General features: G+C 38.5%; 1 protein-coding gene across 1 annotated transcript in view; it reads left to right on the top strand.

The window, feature by feature from the left end:
* The window catches only part of RHO (rhodopsin), a 106622-nt gene that overhangs the window by 42289 nt on the left and 40397 nt on the right, over positions 1–23936 (top strand). Inside the window, exon 3 of the mRNA XM_044078452.1 lies at positions 20922–21087. Coding sequence (XP_043934387.1) covers positions 20922–21087 — 166 coding nt within the window. The remainder of the gene's footprint in view (positions 1–20921; positions 21088–23936) is intronic.

Below are 23936 nucleotides of genomic sequence, written 5' to 3'. Positions count from 1 at the left end.
ATAAAACTAAAGGGACTAAAAACAATTTAACTGCTTGTATCTTGCTATCCATATCCATAAAACAGAGCTTCAAATTTCTCTGTTTTTGTATTGTATTTTATTTAGTCTCTTCTCACATATTCTTAGCTGCCACACCAGAATCCTTTTTAATCCATATTCTTAAGTAATTCATTTTATCTTCTTCCGATATGGATATTGCTAAACCAATTTGTGTGTATGTCGCATCTACAAAACTTTTTGTTTTTATTGAAAGCCTTCAAACAAATAAAAATATACACCCCCAATATACCCCCAAAACCTATCAACTTAATATTAACACACAACACTATGAATATTTTAGCTTCATTAATGTTGTATTCTGAAAAGATTTGAAACTGCCTCAAAATGTTCCACAACACTGAAATGCCCTTTTCTGGTTTTATCATGTATAAAATAATGTCATCTGTAAATAGAGCCAGCTTTTCTTGACTAGTATACCAATTATATCCTCAATTTCTGAGTCTCTTATTTTCATTGCCAGTGGTTCTAAATATAATGCAAATAACAAAGGGGAAAGAGGACACCCCTGCCTGGTTCCTCTGCTCAAACAGAAATTATCAGAGAGGAACCTACCCTCTTTAATTTTTGGCTCTGATCCCTCATATATCCTCCTAATCAGCCTTATAATTTTATCAGGGAATGCAAATGCTTCCATTACCCTGCTCATAAACTCTCAGATTACTCTGTCAAATGCTTTCTCTGCATCAAGACCAACTAACAACAGTGGCATTTTCTTGCATTCAGCTTCTGTCTGGATCAGCAATGTTCTGTTAATGTTGTCAAATGTTTGCCTCCTCTCCACAAAACCACACTGATCCATTTCTATCAATTTTGGCATCACCTTTACCATTCTTTTGGACATTATAGACATAAACACTTTATAATCATGGTTTAGGATTGAAATGGGCTTGTATGGAGTTGGATCTGATGGGTCTTTACCCTCTTAAGATATTACAGTCGCCACTGCTTTGATGTTGGTGCTTCTCCACCTCTTAAAATACTGTTAAAAAAACTTCCAGATCTTTATTAATTTTTTTCCCTCCTAGCTTCCACACTTCCACAGGAATACTATCTAATCCTGGGGACTATCCCTTTGATTGGTTATACATCACCATTTTTATCTCATCTCCTCCTATCCTTTTAGTAATTGAGCCTCATCTATTTCTAACCTTGGCATATTTAATTCTTCCATAAATATTTCCATTTGTACATTTTCTTGATCTCCATATTCCATAAAATTTCTGAAATATTTCTAGTACTGCTACAGGATCTTTTGTTATCTTCCTTGTTTTAGGCTCCCTAAGCTTGGAAACAACCCTTTCTACTTTCTGTTGCCTGAGTCATTGAGTGTTTTAGTGCTCTAACATTATTATAAAAAAAAACAGTTGCTTAACAGCAATCTTTTGAAACTCATGCATACTATCAATGTGATCCTTTATTTTCTGCTTAGTATTCTGCAGTTGGTCCTTTTCTTCTCAGTGAGATTCTCTATTTAACATTTGTCAGTCCCTCTAAATAATTCTTGTTGCTTCTTAACCATAACTCTCTTTCCTTTATATCCACCCTATTTTTAAACTCCACTTTATTTTTACCCCACTCCTCAGCTATTTATTCAGAAAAAAAATCTGTCTTCTCTAATAACTTCTGAATAATGCCCATTCTTTAAATTCCTCTCATTTCAACAGATTGCTGGGAAAGCGCCAGTGTCTCATTTTTATTTTATTACCCTTCATTTTTATTTTAGTTATTATTGGCACATGATCTGAAGTAATTATTGAATGTGTATCAAAACTTTTAATTAAATGTCCACGTTCCTGTCAAATGTAAGTTCTGTCTAGCCTAGCCCAGTTTTTCTATCTTGGGGAATAATATGTGAATTTACTCCAAATTCCTACTACTGAATTCACATTTTCCATGCCAAATATTTTCATATTTTTTTTCAAACATCTACCCTCCTTGATTATATTTTCCCTTCTGGGCTCCCCAGACACATCTTCCCTGTTGTAAATCAAATTCTAGCTCCTACCTATAAGTAATATTCCCTGCTGAAAACTGATTATTTTTCCCAGAATTTTCTTAAGCTCCATTATAGCAGTTTTTTTGTGGAATATAAAATATGTGACAATGTAATCCTCCTTCCTTACCAGTAGCCCCTTAGTACTACATATCTACAATTATTATCTTTTTTATCCTTTTCTATCACTATTGGTGCTCCTCTTGCAATTAATATAAGTACTATGCCGGGAAAGAGCACTACAGATGTGATGTTTGCTCTGAGATGTTGATGGAGAAGTACAGAGAATATCAGAAGGAGTTGCATTGTGTTTTTGTAGACTTAGAGAAAGCATATGACAGGGTGCCTAGAGAGGAGCTGTGGTATTGTATGAGGAAGTCAGGAGTGTCAGAAAAGTATGTAAGAGTGGTACAGGATATGTACGAGGGTAGTGTGACAGCAGTGAGGTCTGCGGTGGGAGTGACGGATGCGTTTAAGGTGGAGGTGGGGTTACATCAAGGATCAGCTCTGAGCCCTTTCTTATTTGCAATGGTGATGGACAGGTTGACAGACGGGATCAGACAGGAGTCCCCGTGGACTATGATGTTTGCAGATGACATTGTGATCTGTAGTGAGAGTAAGGAACAGGTGGAGGAGACCCTGGAGAGATGGAGATATGCTCTAGAGAGAAGAGGAATGAAGGTCAGCAGGACTAAGACAGAATATATGTGTGTGAATGAGTAGGAGGATAGAGGAATGGTGAGGATGCAAGGAGTAGAGGTGGCAAAGGTGGATAAGTTTAAATACTTGGGGTCAATAGTTCAGAGTAATGGTGAGTGTGGAAGAGAGGTGAAGAAGAGAGTACAGGCAGGATGGAGTGGGTGGAGAAGAGTGTCAGGAGTGATTTGTGGCAGACGAGTACCTCTAAGAGTGAAAGGGAAGGTCTACAAGAGGGTAGTGAGACCAGCTATGTTATATGGGTTGGAGACAGTGGCATTGACAAAAAGGCAAGAATTTGAGCTGGATGTGGCAGAGTTAAAGATGTTAAGATTTGCACTGGGTGTGACAAGGTTGGACAGGATTAGGAATAAGTATATTAGAGGGTCAGCCCAGGTTGGAAGGTTTGGAGTCAAAGCCAGAGAGGCAAGATTACGTTGGTTTGGAAATGTGCTGAGGAGGGATGCTGAGTATATTGGGAAAAATATGCTAAGGATGAAGCTACCAGGTAACAGGAAAAGAGGAAGGCCTAAGATAAGGTTTATGGATGTGGTAAGAGAGGACATGCAGGTGGTTGGTGTGACAGAACAAGATGCAGAGGACAGGAAGAAATGGAAACAGGTGATCCGCTGTGGCGACCCCTAACGGGAACAGCCAAAAGAAGATGATGACTGTTCTTTTCATTTGTCCCATGTGTCTCACTAAATAACTGTCCTGAAAACCTTTATCAAATTCACATGTTCATTTCTTCCCAAATGTGTCTCCTGTAGCATAACTATTTGCAGTCTACATTTTTAATATAGTTCACTCCTCTTTCCTTTTTGTATATATCTGTGAGACCATTAACATTTAAAGATAGTATTGGAAGGGTCATTATTTTGAAAAATTATTATTCCCACCTTTTATCTGTAACAGCTTTTTTGTTAATTATCTAGTTTCAGCTTTTGTGTTACATGCACACACTCATGTTTGGCAGGTTGACCTTTAATACAATTGTTTCTTGGCATATCCATTGGAGCCTAAGTCACATCTTACAAAACATTTTGTTTTGTTGAAAGCCCTCAAACAAAAAAACAAATACATCCCAGAGTACCCTAAAAACCTATTAACACACAAAACTATGGACATCTTCAAATACTGAAGTTTTACCTTCCTAATAGGAGCAAGTGTCCCAAATTGACAGCCACACTGATGAACTTAGGTTAACCTAAAAAAAAGGTTATCCATGCTAAGACACATGGTGCAGCCTGTGCTTCTATTAAGTGCTGTCTGGTTTTGTCTTATCTTTATTGCTGTCCCAGAAAACACTTGAATGGTTTCAGAAACATTATCTCCTAGCCATTGAAAGAATGCCATTAAAAGAAAGAAGTATTTTGTTTTATTTCTCTTTATCAGATTGTCTCCATGGAGACATGAGAACCAGATACAGAGTTGATTTTACAAGTATTTATTTATTTAGTTAGTTGAAAGAGGAGAGCTTTATTATGTTCAATGTTCTTTTTTATTTGTTTACTTTCTCTTAAAACGTGGTACAAGATAAAGCCAAGAGCCTTAATCCAGTCATTCCCATATGCAAGAATGAGAAAAAAACACAAACTTTTTTCTTGTATTATACTCTTTTGAACATACTTTTTTCATCTTTTTTTTACATTGTGGTGACTATATTTCTTAAAACTGAACAAGGAGAAAGAGAAAAGAAGGAAAACACAGAGGCATCTGTTTACTTTGATATCCTCATTTCATTTGAAAATAACCGAGAAAACTTTAATTTATAGCATGCAGATACCATGCAGTATACAAATATTACTGTTAAGAACAAAAGTTTGTTTTACTTACAGTTAAGTCTTTCCTTCCTCTTCCCCTCTCTTAAGTGTTTCTCCAAACATTAATGACATGAAGTAGGGCATATGCTCTAGAGTTCCCTCCAAATTTAAGAAAGTAAAAACATCCTGTTTTTCCAGGTTTTCTTGTTCTGTAATGTTTCACAAATATAATTAATACTTCATAATCCCATATTTATTTGTCAATTTCTGTGTTGCTGGTTTTATTCCTGTTTATCTCCATCTCCTAAATCCAGTCACTGCTTCTTTTCCAGCATATTGTCAGTTCTTCTAATCTGCTCTTGTGCTTTTTTCTGTCTCTCAAGCATTTTGCATTGAAACAATGGAAACGGTTTGACTGGCACAGTCTCTCTGTGGTCTTTATTACCAGAAGAACAAGAAGCAGAATCTCTTTTTGTTTCAAAGTTCACATTTTGTTGGACAAAATTTTGTATTTCCTCCTTAGCATGTTCTGCATCAAAAAATGATTTTGTCCCTTCAGAAAATAATATTCCGAAGATAGCTAGACACAGCAGTTTGAATCTCATGTCTGTTTCTGAACATTTTCTGATTAGTGGAATCAATTGAATCCTCTTCTGTCTTGTGTATAGTGAATAATCATTTTCCACAATCACTCTACTGTCTCCCACACTTAGTATTTTGTCCTTCTGTCCAGTTTTGTAAGAATCAACTCCTTCTGCTAGTAGGATTGCATCCTTATTATTAAAGGTCTTGGTTGGTTTCTCATGGCCATGTTTGGAACATAACATGATGTACCCTTTCAATTAACAACTCCTGCTGTGGAATACCAGTCCAGTTGCTTATTTGTACTTTCATAAAATTAATACAGTCTGTTCCATCCAGCTTCTGTGGTACAGCAGAAAATCTCAGGTTTTCCCTGTGTGCTCTGTCTTCTAATTCTATTATTTCTTTTAAATATCTCTTCCTGAGCAGTTTCATATTCAGCCAGGCTTTTCTTCACTTTGACCTCTGATTTTTGCAGTTTTATCACCTCATTTGAATAGCTGTTTAAAGCTTCTTCCATTTTATCCAGTCTTTTGTTATTTGAGTTGAATATTTTCCATCACTGTTTCATTTATTTTAATAAGCTCTGAGTACATTTGACTTAATTTTCCTCTAGGTTACCAGAAGTCATGTCTTGCACCAAAGCTGGAGCTTGCACTGCTTTTTGCTGAACAGCTACAGAATTCTTCCCAGTCAGTGTTTTTTCCACACCTTTTGTGGTTGATTTTCTTTCAGCTTCTCTAAATTTATTTTTTGTTGGCATCCATACAGTGCACTTACTAGCCAGGTACGGAAATTTACCCCAAAATGAGTTCACTGGCTCTCTCTTCTGAGTTTCTGTTTTCACACTGGGAAAGCTAAAGTTAAGCTGTTACTTAATGTGCAGCAATCTTAGAAGTCCTTCTTTTATGTTTGTTGATTTCTTAGTGCAGTAATTCCTTTCTTCACATTTACAGTTTACTCTAGTACTGCTAATGTTAATTAATACATTTTTAGAGGAAAGCTTGTAGACTTACAATTACAGCTGTACCTAGAGGGTTTGTATGTGACTGTTAACATTATACTGGTTTTGCTATGATGTTTAAGTTCAGTCTTGTCACTCGAGTTCAGTAGATCTGAATTCTGTTGTTAAAGTTTATAGTTTGCTTCCCATTTTTGATGTTAATTGATGTATATAGTTCAAGTTTACTGTTATAAACTTGAATGTGCATTATTGCTCTGGAGCAACTAATAACAATGTGGCTTCTGTTTTTAGGGGCTAATTCAAATTTTAGATGTGAGCAGTCCTTTATTCACATCTTAGACTAGTCTAGCTTTTTTATTTTCTCCCCAGTGTGCAGCATGGTGGTGTAATTGAAGCATCAGAGACCTACAGCTCCAGAGTTTGGGTTGAGGCCTGACCTCTGTTTACTGGAGTGTGGCATTTATGTAAATTTACATAGTTCAACTGAGAGAGTGTTACACTACAGATTAAAGGCTGCCATCTCAGTTCTGTGTTTCAACAGCAAAACTGCTAAAAGTACTACTATGGCAACCTTTACGGCTAGTCTTGATGACTGGATGGGTAATCAAAAATTTACACCAGGGTTATCATGTAAAGCCTTGCTTAATTTGGGTGGTAAGTGAATTTGCAGAATAACCACTATTGTGAAATCTTTATATGAAGCTTTTGCTCTTTGGTCATTTGTTTAACTCTGTTGTTCAGAATAATTTTAGGATCAAGTTTTGACTGCAGTATATGACTAGAATATCAGTCTGCATCTATCTTACAAGTATTAGCTGTAATGGACTTACTCCTAAAGCAGTACACAGAATAGCCTGATTGGGTGGTTTTGGCATAATGGTTAAGGTCTTTGCCTTATAAACATAAAGTACAAAGTTTGATTCTGACATATGATTATTGGCTATGCTTAAAATAGCCCTTCAGGTAGCTTAGTATTCACCTATGAAACTATGAGCAAAGGCTCTAGGAAGATCTGGTTGTCTCAGTATATTTTTGTTTGGCTATACTGCTCTCTCAGCTTCATTATTACATTGAGGACAGTGAGGATACCAACTAATCTTGTTTAATCTTAATTGTTGTACAAAAAATATTTATTTGGCCCAGTATAAGTCATGTCCTGCTTTCTATGTGGGGATGACTTCTAGGAGGCTAAAGAATCGTATATATGAGCATTTATAGGATTTCAAGAAACAAAACGTACTAATGCATTGTATACATTTGAGTTGCAACACAGATCATGTTTTTGGATTTTTAATTATAACTGAGATAGACAAGGAAATGCAGGGTAGAGTTGTTGATGAACATCTTAACTTTTGTGAATTAAAATGGCAGATTAAGTTGAATGCAACCCAGTACCCTGGATTAAATGAGGCAGTGTCCATCAGCTCATGTTTAAAGTTGAAGCTATTGAGCATTAAGTGATTTTTATTGGTTAATAGGATGGGTGTGTGTTTTTACTAACCAGTTTTAACAGCAAAAATGTTTATGGTAATTGAGTTCTGAAGAAGTTCCTATTGAATGAAAGCACGTAACTCTTTGGATTGGTCATGGTACTTTTAATAAAATAAATTTTATGCAAGTTTTGGAGCATTTGGTACTTTGAGTTTCCTGGTATCCAGCACCGTCTTGGTGAGGTTTTTGTGAATTCTCGGTTTGTCATGGTTTATAACTGATAAAATGAAAATTAACAACATCAGGTAAAGAAGTTATGTACTTACCATAATGTTCCATCTGTGTTGTCCATTTTCATTTATCATTGACTCCCCTTCCTCCATCCCTCAGCCTTTGAAGACTTTTTGGTGGAACGGATGATATATTTTTCTTGTATGGTAGACTTTAAGACTTAGCAGATATGGTTTCCATTAAGGCTTGTTTATTTATCACTTAATATCTAACCTGCAAACTCAATATGAGGTAATTGAGAGAGGGGGACTGTGGGTAGAGGTGAAGTTTGAGAGGTTTTGGTCAGCGCCAGCTGTAGTAATGGCCGAGTCAGTTCAAATATCAAAACCAAAGCCATACGTTAAGGATAAATGAAAATGGACAACACAGATGGAACATTATGGTAAGTACATAACTTATTTTTTTGTAATAGTTTGACTCAATGTCTTTGTCCACTCTTAAAGTCTGACTTTAAAATGGGCAAAGGAGCTATATTGCTTGATCTCTAGTGGACCTTTGTTTTATAGGTATAGAATTTGCTCAGACAGATATCTATCTTGTCAACAGGTTTTGTTTATATTGCAATGATGATTTAGATACCTGGAGAAGGTATTAGTAGAATTCCCAATTGTATGTAGGTGCAGGAGTTCAAAAAGGATTGTGTGTTTCATAGCCTTGAAAGGCAAGCACAGATGACTACATAAAAACCTGTAGGAGACAGAGTAGAGTGATAGGCCTTTAATCTCTGTGTAGCTCAACGAGGTCATAACTGAGATTTTCTTGATTAGGAAACAGTGGCATTTCAAAGATCCTGAGGAACCACTTTTTGCACATACCTACCATCTTTCTATTTCTTCTGGGATGACAGGATGGCTCCCCACCCTGCAAATGCAATTCAGTGGATACTCTGTTGTTTCATTTTACTGTTGTTTCCTGCTCTCAAACATAGGCTCTCCAGGAATTTATGAGGGCAGTACTTCCTGCCTTTGCATTATCATGCTTATCGCGTTGATGATGCAAAGTTGGATCATTCCTACAGTTCCTGCACTAGTAGGCTGGGTCTCGTTACTCTGTTATTTGTAAGTAAGTAAATATCATGTTAATGCTGCACACAGGCTAAGTACAGTTATGTCCATTTATTAATGGAACCGATATTGCATCAACGTGCATTCCAGGCAAAATGAACTATAAACTATAAAACTCTAATATCTTGCATTAATGTCTGACTGTAATACTCATGAAAGGGCCCCAGTCAGTAATGTCATAGCTAAAGTAAGGCAGCTTCATGAGAAAGTTAACCAGACAATAACTGTATAATGAAGATGGTAACACAGCAACAGTATCTAAGACATGGCTTGATAAGTTAAAGCCCCATTCACAGTTGTAGGGGCTTCTTATGCTACCAGAGATGTTTTATAATTCAAGGTCTGTGCTGCTAGCTACCACAAAAATATATTCTGTGAAGCAGAGGCACCAGTTATATTTTCAGGACTCTACTATAACTTGTTAAAGCTCCACTATACAGAAAGGCCCTCAGACAATCTCCACTGCTTTCTGCTACACACCACAAGGAATTTTCTATAGATCTTAACTGATGTCTGTAACAGTTCTGTCAGATAAAATGGTTCAAATTTATCTGTCTGCACAAGCAATGATATTTACAATACCAGCCATACCAGTCAAAATTAATTTGACTGTGCCTGTCCAATGAGTTTGCAAATGGTAAGGGAATTCAATAATGCTAATGCTTAGGATAAATACAGAAAAAATGTTTGTGTATATGTGTGTGATGGGGAGGTACAGGCTTTGTCGACCCAATCTACAATGTATCTAAAGCGGGTAAATAAGTGCCTTGGGTAGTTTACATATATCATCAAAGTCTCTGTATCTGAGGCACACCAAACAAAGTGAGAATGATAGAAGAAAATCTCATGTTGCATAGGATAATGCTTCCTGAAGAGATGGTTCCAGTTAACCATATGTGCAAGATCTTCTATAAGGAAATAAAAAACAAAACAGGCATTCAGAGTCTGTAACTTTCAGTAGAGAAACCCTCTGAAAAATAAATATTTAATTATGAAGAACAGCAGCAAGCATCCTTTTTTATCTTGCTGCTTTTCATGTGACTGTAACACTAAAATAATTTACAATATAGCTTCAGAGTTAATTTTTCTCACTGTGCTGAGAAAAAATATGGGAAATGAGGTCAACGGTATGCCTTGGAACTTCTGCTGTCTGGAAGTTTAGTGTTAGGTAGGGTTATGTTAATGAACTTCATCCTGTAGTACTGGATTTGATTCCTTCATTATTCATGTGAGAGTCTGATTAACAAGATAATGTTCCCTAGTAATCCTTGGGATAGGTACTTGTGCCTGGTGGGCTTACAAAATGAGCAGATTAAGAAACCAGTTATGAGAGGAGTATGACGATAGGAGGTACTGCCAGCCATGCCAGGAGAAGTAGGTTAGTGGATGTATGACTTGTGCCAGCACAGCTAGCTGGAATTCTATAAATAATTATATGTCATTTGTATAGCAAACTGATTTGTACAGATGCTTGTGCTGAAAATGTATTTGTGAGGTTTGCTTGTGTTAAAATGTATCAACAGTGCACCCTGCTGGAATGAAAATAAATGTACATGTATTATTGTAATTGAATTAAATGTATATGTTTTAATAGAAGATACTGGAATAGCAGAGGTTAACCAGCTAGTTTACTTTAAGAAAAATAAGGGAAATGTTAATGAGCTGTTAAACCATTAAAGCAGCACACCACAGTGTGGAATAGGATCAGAGATGGTGAGTCTGGAAGAAGCCTTTGTTCATTAGCTCAGTAAAAAGAGGGGAAGCCCCAGGCACTGCCATAAATATTTAGATGTGAATTGTAGCCATCTATGCTAAATTCCTGTCTCAGTTTCAAAGGGGGATAATGTGAGAACCTTGAGTCAGGTGACAAGATGAGGTAATTCTGCAAGCCATCTTAGATATTATATTTTACAGGGAGTAATCTCTGAGTATTGAGTATTCTGTTTTGGGGAACCTGACTAGAAAAACTGCTCGTGTATTTTATTGTGCCTTGCTCTATTGAGTAAGTTATTAGGGAATAGTAATGCTACTAGATTCAGTAAGGGATATAGTGAAGCTTAGTTTAGAAATTGTTTTCTTTATTTGTCTGAGCCTGTCCATCAATGTTGTTTTCAATATCTCCTGTGATTTCATAGGTTTCATAGGTTTATAGGTTTCATAGGTTTCATAGGTTTATGCTAGGCTATCTTCCCTAAGGCATTTATAAGCCTAGCCCAAAGTTTTGTGGCTTATGCCACCCCTTATGTTAAAAAATACTGTGCCCATTAGTTTGTTGTGCCTCTGTCCAGCAGTGACACAGAGATGATTCCCGGGCTAAACCTATGATCTCCCATCCACCGGTCAAGATTTCTCTTGAACAGAGCCAGCGAGGTGGTCTGCCTCACATGGACCAGGATTTTATTCCACAGCATAGGGAGTCTCTGGGTGACAAATCTATCCCTCCAGCATGTCATATTTATATCCGTGCTAAGGTTTAAGTCGCTTGCTCTAGTGGATCTGGTAGATTTGGATTTTTTGAGGTGGAGCATGTCCATTAATTCTGGGTTGGACATGGCCTTGTATGTCAGGCACAGGTCACCTCTGAGCAGGCGGTATGCGACTGAATAGAGCTGGAGTTTCTTCAGTCTGGCAGCATATGACAGATTTTGGAGTCCCTTTATCCTTTTGGTGAGGAACTTTTGGGGTCTCTCCAATTGCTGCAGGTGTCGGGTGAGATACATCCCGAATGGGGCATTGTACTCGATCATTGGTCTGATAAGTGAAGAGTACAGGGGAACAATGACCTCACTTGATCTGGATGTGAATCCCTTCATGATCAGGTGGGCAATGTAGAAGGTCTTTCTAACCACTTTAGCAATGTGAGTGTCAAAAGAAAGGCCACTGTCAACCTGGGTCCCCAGGTCCCTGATAACCTCTTCTGTGCTTAATTGATTGCCACCTATATGGTAGCTTGGGGTTACCTTGTTTTTCCCGAAGGGTATGACTATACATTTTTTGGCATTTAACTTCAGGCCATGGCTCTGGCACCAGTTATCAGTTTCCGTGAGACCCCTCTGAAGGATATCTGTGTCCGATGTACTTTCCACTATGGCGCCCAGTTTGCAGTCATCTGCAAACCTTGTCAGCCATAGTCCTCCTATGTTTGCCTGTACTTCTGAGAAGTAGATGCCGAACAACAGGGGGCCAAGGACTGAGCCCTGTGGGACACCACTTGTGACCGGCTTGGAGTCTGACATGGCGCCAGCAACTCTAACCCTGTGGGTTCTGTCCTTTAGCCAGTTTGCAACCCATCTTGTGACATATGGGTTTACATTTAAGCTGGTAAGTTTCTCTATAATACCTGAGTGGGGTATTGTGTCGAAAGCTTTTGCAAGGTCAAGGTAGGCTGTATGGACTGCCTTTCCCTCATCAATGGCCTTGGTGACTGTTTTGAAGAAGTCGACCAGGTTCAAAAGGCATGATCTGCCCTTGACAAAGCCAAACTGGGTCGGGTCCAATGTCTGCAAGTCCCCTATGTCTTTGTTTATGAGTTCCATTATGATCGTCTCCATAGCTTTGCAGACCAGGCTTGTTAAGCTTATGGGGCGGTAATTACCAGGGTCCGTAGAGGTACCGCCTTTGTGGAGTGGGACCACAGTTGCCATACGCCACTCCTTGGGCACGTATCCTGTGGTAAGGCTAAGATTAAACAGCTGCCTTATATGCGGGTTTAGTTCCTCGTTGAGTTCGTGAAGCACACAGCCGGGGACACCATCCGGTCCAATTGATGCTGTGTTTCTAGCTTTAGAGAGAGCAGCTTTCACCTGCGCATTTGAGATGTCTGGGAGGCTACACTCCGCTGGGATAGTTATCTCTCCTTTTGGGGGGGAGAGGGGGGTGAAGTTTGCACAGAACCTGTCTGCCAGTATGTTGGCAATGCCTGTGGGTTCAGTGATTTTTGTATCATTTTGGACTAATTCTGCGCATATCTGGGAGTTTCCACCCAGGTTTCTAACATAGCTGAAGAAGGCCTTATGATTGTCTTTTGAATCTATTGCAATTTTTCTCTCAAAGTTGGCCTTGGATGATTTTATGAGTGCTCGTATTTTTTTACTAATAATGATCAAGGGTGTCTTCTCTTTTATGGATTTTGCTCTATCATGTAACAGCTTTCTCCTCTTATTGTAAAGTTTGTTTATGGCTATGGTCCACCAGACTGGATGTTTGCCCTTGGTGGAAAGAGTCTTGGTTTTATTAGGGATTGCCTGATCCATACAGTCCTGGAGGTGTTCGTAGAAGGCATTTGTAAGGGCTTCCACAGCTTGGGTTGTGGTTTCCACTGGCTCGGGGGCCTTGAAGGATACCACACCAGTCTTGAGTAGTGTGAAGTTTGCTTTAGAGAAGTTCTTCACTGTGGTTTTTTTTGTTTGGGGGGGGGGCGGGATGTGGATTTCCAGTGAGATAAGTTTGTGATCTGATCTCACCAATGAGGGATATGCTTCCGGTGTGGAGCATTTTGTCCCCATGTTTGTGATGATGAGATCTAGTATATTTTCTCCTCTTGTGGGAACGGTGACTAGTTGTTCCATGGCATTTGAATTTATGAACTCCAGGAACCTTTGGGCTAGAAAGTTGGGGCTTGAGTAATGTTCCCAGTCTATATTCGGGTAGTTGAAGTCACCCAATATAATGGTGTTTGGAGATACATTTATACCCTCCAGTGTCTTCAGGAAGGCTGTGTGGGGTTCCTGAGTTTGAGTGGGTGGCCTGTAGCATGCTACAAATTGTAGAGCAGTTTTGCCTATGGTTAATTGCACCTGGATGGTTTCCGATGCTTCGTGCGTTGCCACCAACCTGGAGGTGTGGGTATCCTTGATGAATATGGATACACCCACTCCTTTTGTGGTGTGGTCCGGGTTTTGGGGCCGGAACGCATGATATGAGGTAAAACCTGATAGTGCCGGGGTGCTCTCAGGAGCCTTGAACCAGGTTTCAGTCACAGCACAGACATCGATGTTCTCCATACTGAGAAGGGCCTTGAGTGCGTGCATTTTGAGATTTAGACTTCTGGCATTGAGCAGCATTACCCTTAGTTTCTTCCCATTTTTGTTTTCTAGGGTGGTAGGTTTAGAATTTGAGCCTTGCCTAAAAAGGCACTATGGGGGTGGCAAGAGCCTTAGCCAATATCCGGAATCCCAAGGGTGACAGGTGCAAGCCATCCCTTGCGAAGCAGCGTGGCTTGTCAAGCATGTCATCCCAGGCAGACAGACACTGGATCCCCTTTGAATGACACCAGAAATTAAGCCAATTGTTAAAGCTGATCATCTTGTCTCTATGTTGTGGCATCATTCTTGGTGAAGGAAGGATACTGCTCAGGGTCAGGGTCATACCTGCCTGGGCTACATAATCAGAGAGCTCCTCTATGTCTCTTTTCATGTAGTCCAGGGAGGTATGCGTCTCAGGTCGTTCACACCAGCATGGACAATGACTGTGTCATATTTGTACTTGCTGTGGAGTGACCCGAGTGCTTGTGTTATGTGGCGGATTCTAGTGCCCGATAGGCAGCTTACTGTGACCCTCTCCTTTTTCAGCCTGGTGAGTGGGACGTCAGTGTGTCTGACTATGGAGTCACCTATGACAAGTATGTTTGGTGTTGTATTTGGCCTTAAGGGCTGTGACTGCTTTGCACACTGATTTTGTGGTTTATGTGTTGCCTGTGGTGTGTCATGAGGTGGCAGTTGCTTGGATGTCTGCTTTGGAGGTCTCTGCTGTTTGGGTAAATTTTTGCTCAGAGCCTCCGAGTATGACTTTGTGTGTTTATGTATTTGATTTCTTGTTGTGATAACTTTATGTGAGACTGGTTTTGTGGTGTGTGTAGTTGCCTTCTCCTCCTATCTGGTCTTGCCAGTCCTGAGTTGAGAGAGCTCAGCCTCCAGTTTGGCTAAATAGCTGCATCTCTCGCAAGTATTTGTGTTATGTGGGAGGAGGAGAGGGTTGTCAGTGTACATGAGGCAATTGTAACATTGCCTCAAAATTCCCAAATTCACCAACTGGACAGGAGAGGACGCCAGCATCTGGCCCTTCGACATGCTAGAGAAATTTAGAAGTTAGGGGTGTAACTGAATAAGAGAGGACTTAGTAAGGAAGTGGGTACTCCTGGGGGGGGTTTGCTAGTGAGGGACTTTGTATAATACAGAAGTGCTAAACCTGAAAAGAAGATGCTTTTAAGACAAGTAAAAGCTTTTAGGAACAAGTGCTGCGCTTTTTAGTTAAGGGATATACTGTTTAGATTACTAGTAGAGCAGTTCTAAGGGAAAAAATGAAGAACAGACTTTATGGAGCCAGAAAAGTTTAACCTTGTTAAACCAGCGCTGCCCGATGCTGCTCTAGTGGCAACTCCGCGCTAAAGCACTCTAAAGCGTGCTTGATAGCAGGGGCTGGAAAGAGCCAGGAATTGACCCAAAACGGCCAATAAAACTACAGTTTCAAGTCAGTAACCACTCCCACGGGGGGCAGGGAAGCAGCTCAATGTTTTTCACTGCCACTGATCAACAGAGAGACTTTCCTCTAGCCCAAGCAAAAATGGCCTCACAGAAACTTACAAAACAGTTCAAGAACAGCAAGCCTGTAACTTGAACTTTTTTAAATCTCAGAAAACTGGGAAAAAAGCATGATTTTTTTTTTGTTTTTGTTTTTTCAGAGATAGCAGAGGTTTACAAGTAATATCAAGTTATAACAGTGCAGTAAATGACCCCACACAATAGTGCTAGGTCAAAGACAGAAAATATGCAAGTTTTGAGAAAAAAATGATTTTAAAATTAAGTGCAAACAGGAAATTCAGTAAACAGCTTTTGGTTGTGCTCTATATACAGCTACTAATGCAGAAATCAAGTTTAACAAGCCAGAAAATGCTCAAACTAGGCAGCTATGCAGAAAAACTTATCAAATAAACAGAGGAAAAATACTTAAAATCTCAAAAGTGGCTCCTTTCTTCTCTCAGCATTTTCTCCTCTTGGTGGGTGCTTCACCAACAGCCAACAAGCCTGAAAAGACTCCAAAACCACGAGGCAACTAGGTTTTAAGAGAGGAAGATGAAGGAGCTTTGGAAATGACCCCTTTTGGCCAATAAAACTACAGTTTCAAGTCAGTAACCACTCCCACGGGGGGCAGGGAAGCAGCTCAATGTTTTTCACTGCCAGTGATCAACAGAGAGACTTTCCTCTAGCCCAAGCAAAAATGGCCTCACAGAAACTTACAAAACAGTTCAAGAACAGCAAGCCTGTAACTTGAACTTTTTTAAATCTCAGAAAAGTGGGAAAAAGGCAAGATTTTTTTTGGAACTCTGTGGTTTACTGTAAATATATATTTAGTATTTTCTTGTTCTTTTAATTTTCATTATTAAATATATTAAAACTTTTATTGTGGCTGGTCCTTATAGAAAGTATGTAACCTTTGAGAGTGCTTAAATTAACTTGGTGACACTGTGTTGGACACTCCAGAAGGCCTAGCTGTCTTGGTCAACTACTACCATTTATATTAGTATTACCATTGCATAGTATAATTGGACAGCCTTTGTTAAGGGCCTTAGAGTAGCTGATTGTGGAGTGCCTGGTGGCAGTGATAACTACCTTATACTATGGTCAGAAGGGGGCACAGCAGGTAAATCTGTGCCAGCCTTTCCCAGGTGTGTGTGTGTGTGTGTGTGTGTGTGTGTGTGTGTGTGTGTGTGTGTGAAAAATCAAATCTCTCATTATGTGTGTGTCAGCTACGGGAGACAGGGATACAAAGCACTGGGTTTACAGAGAGAGTGCTGGAGGACTTGGCTTGGACACTTGGCAGAGGACCTAAGCCTACAGCTGGACCAGTGGGGAGTCTTTCTGGGGACCTGGAGAGAGAGACAGATATAGAGAAATCCAGACCCTGGGCTGAGTGTGTTCCCTGTGTACTCTTAAGGGAAACTGTGCTTGATGTAGAGAGGTCTGTATCTGGAAATACTGAGTATATCTATTTGTATTCAAAGTGCATGTCCCTCTCCAGTGTCAGTGGTGAGGAGTCAGGCTCCTTGATTACTGGCATGGGAATGTCACAAGGACAACCAAGAGACAGTTACATTATGAGCAGTTTAATTTATCATAAAATCCCAAACTGTTTTGGTCATCTATGAAAAATCTACTTCACTCTGGGCAAACCACCACACCCTCACAAACCGCAACCTCAAATTTAGACTCTGTACACAATTCAAGACTAAGATCACCCACTTAGTCATCTTCCTACTCAAAGATAATCCTACCACCACCTTCACTGTCCCTCCAACTCAAGACATCCTGTATACTCCTTTCTCCTTTTATCCTGCCTCAACCTCAACTATCAGGAAACATTTTCTATAGCTGAAAACTAATGACCCAGCAGCTGATAATCTTTCATATAAGTATCTCAAAATTGCAGCCTAGGCTCTACCACACCCTATTTCCATATTGGTAAATTGCTCTATCAGAGACACTATGTCCTTTCCCTCTGGAAGAAATCACACACAATGCCACTACAAAAAAGGTGAGAACTCTACAGATTTCTCCAACTACTGACTGACCCATAGCTATTCTATCACCTTTACAAAATATTTTACAGAAATGCATCCATTCTTGATTCCTCTTTCATTTTACAAACAAGAATCTCCTCTCACCACACAGCATACCTTTCAACCATTTCACAGCACCATCACAACTCGCATTAGCTTTATCAATGCCATAAAAACTCAACAGAAGAGCAAGAAACAGACTGTTTCATGAACTTTCTTTCTTAGGCCTCTGCTGGTCATCAGTTTCCTGATACCACAGCTATCTGTCTAACAGATTAGAGTATGTAAAATGGAAAACGACCCCCCCCCCCATCCTATCAGTCTTTGCTGGAGTCCCTCAGGGATCAGTTATACACCCTATAACTTTTTACAACATATAGTTATAACATCTTTACCAATAATTTTCACACAACCACCACACTTGATTCTGTTGTTCAGTATGCAGATGCTGCTGATCTTATATTGCAGCACCATAGCTTTCAAAACTGCTTGACATGACCCAAGAAAAGTTCCCTATTGAAATGTCAGCAGTTGAAAAGCCGAGTGCCTATAAGATGAAGAAAAAAATAATGAAAACTCAGGAAAAGAGCAAATCTCAAAACTTGCTCTTCTCCTTTAAATATTTTTGTAGGGGGTCAAGTGCCTCCTACACCCCCTGATGTGGAAGACAAGGCCCCACACTCCCACACTTATTTACATACACAAATATATATATATATATATATATATATATATATATATATATATATATATACACACATACATACATATATATATATATATATATATATATACATACATATATCAACTATGAGATCACCGTACCTCAGAGAAAAAGGAATATTCCAAGAAGTGGCCATCTCAGACTTACTATAATCAGCTATTGGGTCTCTGTGTTTCAGGACTTGCTGTAGTGGGTCCTGACATTTCTAAGGCTTACCTCCAAGAATCCTTTTCCTTCCTTGAGCCTTGGCTACAAAACTCTAAATTACTATTAACTGCAAGGAAAACCAAACTAGTGCTTTTTACATCTAAGCAGAAGTTAGCACAGAAACATGCTTTCAACATTACCTCTACAAACAACATCATAATAGAAACAGTATCTCATACAAACCTGCTTGGAGTCACAGTAAAAGAAAGCCTAAAATATAGCCAAGGCATTACACTAGCCATCAAGAAAACTCACCAAAACCTTGGATTTCTTTACAAAGCCAAACTTTCCTGACAACCCCCCCCCCCCCGGAAATTTTAATGCTATCTTACCTCCTCCTATCACTTTTTATTCATTTCTCATCCACACAAAACTTACTTGCTACCAAAAAAACTAAACTTGGGGCATATAATCCAAAAGCATATCCAAAAGGTACCAAAAATCAACTAGTAAACACAAAAGGTACCCAGGTCCGATGAAACAATAAAGTGACAGAAAGTAGTCAGGTAAAATGATTTAATCCAAAAGTAAATAAAAATCTAATGGAAGTGAACCATGAGGTCGGAATATGGAATAGTTACAAGAGATCTGGAACCTACAAATGTGGCCACAGTCCACAGTGTGAATGGATTGCTAATAAAGAGGAAGTTATTGTAGTAAGTAGGAATATAACATTAAAAGGTAAAGATTTTAGTAACTGTGATTCTAGTGGGCTTGTATACCTGGCCTTGTGCCTGGTGTGTAAGGTATGCTATATTGGCAAAACAGAACGTAGGCTTAAGAGAAGGATATATGAGCATATGTATGATGTTCAGAATGGAAAGGAGAACAATGCCCTGTATAAACATAAACAAGAATGATCAGAAGCCCGCTATTTGTTTTTTGTGATAGAAAAAATAAAAATAGATGGACGTGGGGGGTTGTGGGAAGAGAAAATTGAGTATAGGGAGCTTTGGTGGCAGTTGACTCTGTAAGCCAACAAGTGGCCAGGGTTGAATGAATATATTTCAATAGCTCCCTTGCTCAAATTGAGATCAGCTAAACTATAAGATTTATTTATTACAATAAGTGATGTCTCAATGTACTTATGTATTTTAATGGATTTTAATGTATTTCAACACAACATATACATATATACAAAAATGTTTTTAAACAGTTATTATATAAATATCTTGATTTAACTGTGTGTATTGGTCACAGTTTTTATTTATTCATTCACTATGACATTTTTTTCTCTCTCTATTTTAGTTTTTATTAGATGTAATTTATTTAATGGCTAGTACAGGGATGTGTAGGATAAGTTTTAACATTAATCAAGCATTTCATGTCTTAAAAAGTTCTTAATTCACATGAAAAACCTTTTTATTTATTTATTTATTCATTCACACCTTGAATGATATTTAGTTATTTAATTATGATTTATACACAGCTATGTGGATTCATGGATTTTCTAAATGAACTTTTATGTGTTTTAAACTATTAGGAAATTTTACTGTGATTGGTCAGTTTTTAATGATGTCATTTCTTTTAACATATAAATTAATGTTTCTTGTACCTAGCCCACATCTGATGAAGTCTTTTCAAACGAAAACGTAATATTGGAGGTGTTAATGTTTTTTTTGTTGATTTGTTCGTGATTACAGTATTTACTTTTGGATTAAAGCATTTTACCTGACTACTTTCTGTCGCTTTATTACACTGCAGTGGTGGTGCTGCGGTAGCGTTGTCGCCTCATCCCACCTCTATAATAAACGTTCACGTCCAACTATATTGTCTCTATTATCTTTGTTATTCTTCTCCAAACTAAATACTTCTTTATTTTTCTTTGCTCTCCTCCTACTAAATTTCTTTCCCCACTGACTCGCTCTCAACTTTCTCTTTTCCTCATAACTTTAAACTTTATTATGTTTCTGTTATACTCATCCTGCTGTAGAATTGAGTTTGTCCTTCATCTGACCTTATTATACTCTCACATGTATCACTCACAAGCTTGTTTAAGAGGTACTTACTGTCCTTCCTCTTTTTCACACACTCAAAGTTAATCTTTATACTTATAACTGCATAACTTGTATAAGCTGTATGTCAGTCACTTAATGGATTTTGTTGAATACATTTGCTTTGTAAATATTTCATCTAATCTTGTATAAATGCTAACTGATATTGTGACATCATATTTCTGTTTATGGAGCTTTTCTCCCCAAGACTCTGCTGATTTTTTTTTTGGAGACCAGTCAGACTTTCCTGAAAAACAAAGGCAATAAAAATAAAAGAATAAATGAATAAATTAAGATTCAACTGCTAGTTGTCAGTGATTACCTATGCAGTTACATTATATAGCTAGCTGTAAGTCACACGTGTAACTGGACAGTTTGTACCACAGTATGTTATGTCACATTGTTGTAAGTCACACAAAAACTGTTCCCATGTTTACAAGTTTCCTCCAGCTGTGAGGACCACAGTGGACAAACTAGTATAAAAGCTGTGCCATTGGGGGGGGGGGGGGGGTGAAGATGTGAAGATTACATAATATTACTGAGAAATCAAATGACTTACAGTTACGTTCATGACCCTGAAATGTGTGTTTGTTTCTAGGTATATTCCAGAGGGCATGCAGTGCTCATGTGGAATTGATTACTACACCTTAAAGCCAGAAGTCAACAATGAGTCCTTTGTCATCTACATGTTTGTTGTTCACTTCCTTATTCCTCTAATCATAATTTTCTTCTGTTATGGACGACTTGTCTGCACAGTGAAAGAGGTGGGTATAACCTTTAAAAAAGAATTAGAAAACAAGATGTTGTCGCTTCCCATTAGACAACCTCCCTTTTCCTAAGTATGTCATACACAGTGCCATTTATTTTTCTGCACATTTAAAAGAAAAGAATCAGGTAAAAGCTCATGTAAAGAAATAGTGCATATAAATAAATGCATATCATACAAAATGTGACAAGGAAGCAACATAAATGCAAAAATACTAAAAATAATAATTTATACTTCTACAGGCTTGGGAAAAAAGTCCACAAAATTAATATAAGGTACAGTTTTTGCAAGCAGACAGGTGAGATAGTACTGGAAGTAGGTGGGCATCCATCACATCTGCCCATGTGTGCTACACACTGCATTTGCCATCCGATTCTGTCTACCTCACACTAATGTTACCATTTTCATAGTTTCTTTTAATTTTCCCCTTGCCACATCCTAATCATTCCTAAACCCAACATATAACAGTGACACTTGCTTCAGTGATTTCTTAAATACTTTTTCATGAAAGTAATAGATTTTTGGATCCCTTAAGACTTTTCCTCCTTTGAAAATCCATAGTTCTGACACTTTAATCCTAGATTCAGAAGATGGTATTCAATAATACCTTTCTAAAAACTACATCACTATGTCTTGCAAGGTAAGGAACGTTTAGGCGTGAAAGAAAGTTGTGAAAGTAATTGGCACAATCATTTCAGAGCAGGGAATATTTCTATTTTGTCTCCTGCTTTTCATAATGTATAGACATCCTCTGCAGAATCTGGTGTGGTAATAGAGTCCTTTATCACATCCCGAAAATGTAGCCATTACTATAAATTGTAATGCTGTCCACAAAAACATGGATTTGAGTGGCAGTTGTCACTAAGTTAGGATGTATCCATCTAGGCACTTACCCTTCCTAGGCTATTCATGCACCACTGCCTCCAGTTCAAACTGAATACTAGTAGCCAGATAGAATGCAGTACAAAAGGAGTGGGAAACTTGAATACTAATCTTTAATAAAACAAGAAGAATAAAGGTGAGATCATTATGTAGACACATTCATGTACTGTGCCTATAATCTCAGCTAGTGCATATCAAATACAAGAACTAAAGGCCTATGGCTAAAATGTGCAAATATCTGCATGAGATAAATGGAAAGGGTGAATGGAATACATTGACATTATTGGCGACATAGACAATAGGGCACCTTTATGAATACAGCAGTGACTAATCGTGGATTGAGCTTAGATAGCTGATGTATGTCATCAGAGAAGGTGATCTTCAAATCACTTATGGTAGTGATTAGACAAATGACAAGATGCTTGCTCTACAAATGTTTGCCAAAGATCATACCACAGAGGGAGAGAGAGATGAAAGGAAAATATTACTCTTTAGTATTTGCTTGTTACTCATTAATAAAAATAACAGTAATAGTAAAATAAGAACAGATGGTTATAAGATGACACTTTTGGTTCTGAAATCCTAAATTTCTAATCTGTTTCACAAGGCAAGGGCAGAAAAAAAACTTTTTTTGATCACTAAAAGTTGCCTAAGCAAGAAGAAAATAGAGATGATACAGTGAAATACATAAAAATGTATCTGGGGAATCAACAACCCAGGAAAGAGTATATAGTCTGCAGGTACAATGATTCCTGGACTCTTTACATATTTTTAGCAGATGTTTTAAGGTTTACATATGAAAAGTGATAAAAAAGGGCTGGGAAATATAATGGTACGTGCGAGACATCAACAGCAGAAAACAGGAAGGTGTTCTCCCTCTGTAAATGTCTTATGGAGCTTCATTTGTAACACTTTTGTATTTTATTTCTTTGATTAATTTCTCTCTTCTGATTGCAGGTGTATATGTACAATAATGTTTATGTTGGGAAGCATTCTTGTTGTCATGTTTGCCATAGTACTGTGTGGCACAAGTCACCAATCTTATGTGCAGAGGGCTAGTCACATGACTACCTACTTACTGGCACATGGCATACTCAAGGACAGGTAAACAAATTCTTTCACTTACAATGCCTATTGCTTTTTTTTACCCCTTACTCGTAGATTCATAGATTCATAGACTGTTACTAGGCTAACGACCCAGGGGGCCTTTCTAGGCCTAGCTAAGTTTTCTCAAAAGAATAATGATGTCCTGTATCCAAATAGGACATTTGAGGGTCAGGCATTCATAAGCTACCTCTGTCCACAAGGGACATGAGTGCCAGGCCTGGTGTAAATTTTCTATTCCTGATCTACTGGTCTAGGTTGTGCTTAAACTGGGTAATAGATAACTTAGCTTCACATGGATGGGAAGCCTGTTCCATTGGAGGGGCAGTCTCTGGGACACATATCTGGCTCTCCGACTTGTTCTGTTTAAGTCACAGACAAACATCAGGTCCCTAGACCTTGTATTTCTGGTACTCTTTGACTTATGAATATGTAGGAGATTCAGAAGTGTGGAGTTTTCAGATGCCTTGTAACCCATGCATAGATCACCCTTCAGCAATCTATAGGAGACTAAGTAGAGAAAAAGGACTTTAAGATGCTCTGCATAAGGAAGGTTCATTACACCTTGCATTATTTTTGTAAGCAACCTCTGAGGTCGCTCTAGTTGCTGTATATGCTTGATCAGGTACATACCAAAGGGAGCATTGTACTCTATGATTGGTCTGATATGGGCAGAGTACAGTGGGATAATGATCTCTTTGACCTAGATGGCATGCTCTTACTTATAAGCTGCACAAGATAAAAGGATTTCCTCACAACTGTGGCCACATGGCGACTGAAGGTAAGGCTACGGTCTACATGCGTACTCAGATCCCTGACTACTGGGTTGACTCTTAGGGGTGCATTATCAACATGGTAAGT

The sequence above is a fragment of the Protopterus annectens genome, chromosome 7.part1 (assembly GCF_019279795.1).
Source record: "Protopterus annectens isolate FY-2018-M chromosome 7.part1, PAN1.0, whole genome shotgun sequence".
Classification (NCBI taxonomy): domain Eukaryota; kingdom Metazoa; phylum Chordata; order Ceratodontiformes; family Protopteridae; genus Protopterus; species Protopterus annectens.
Note: the sequence above shows the minus strand (reverse complement) of the source record. Positions and strands in the feature narration are given on the sequence as shown.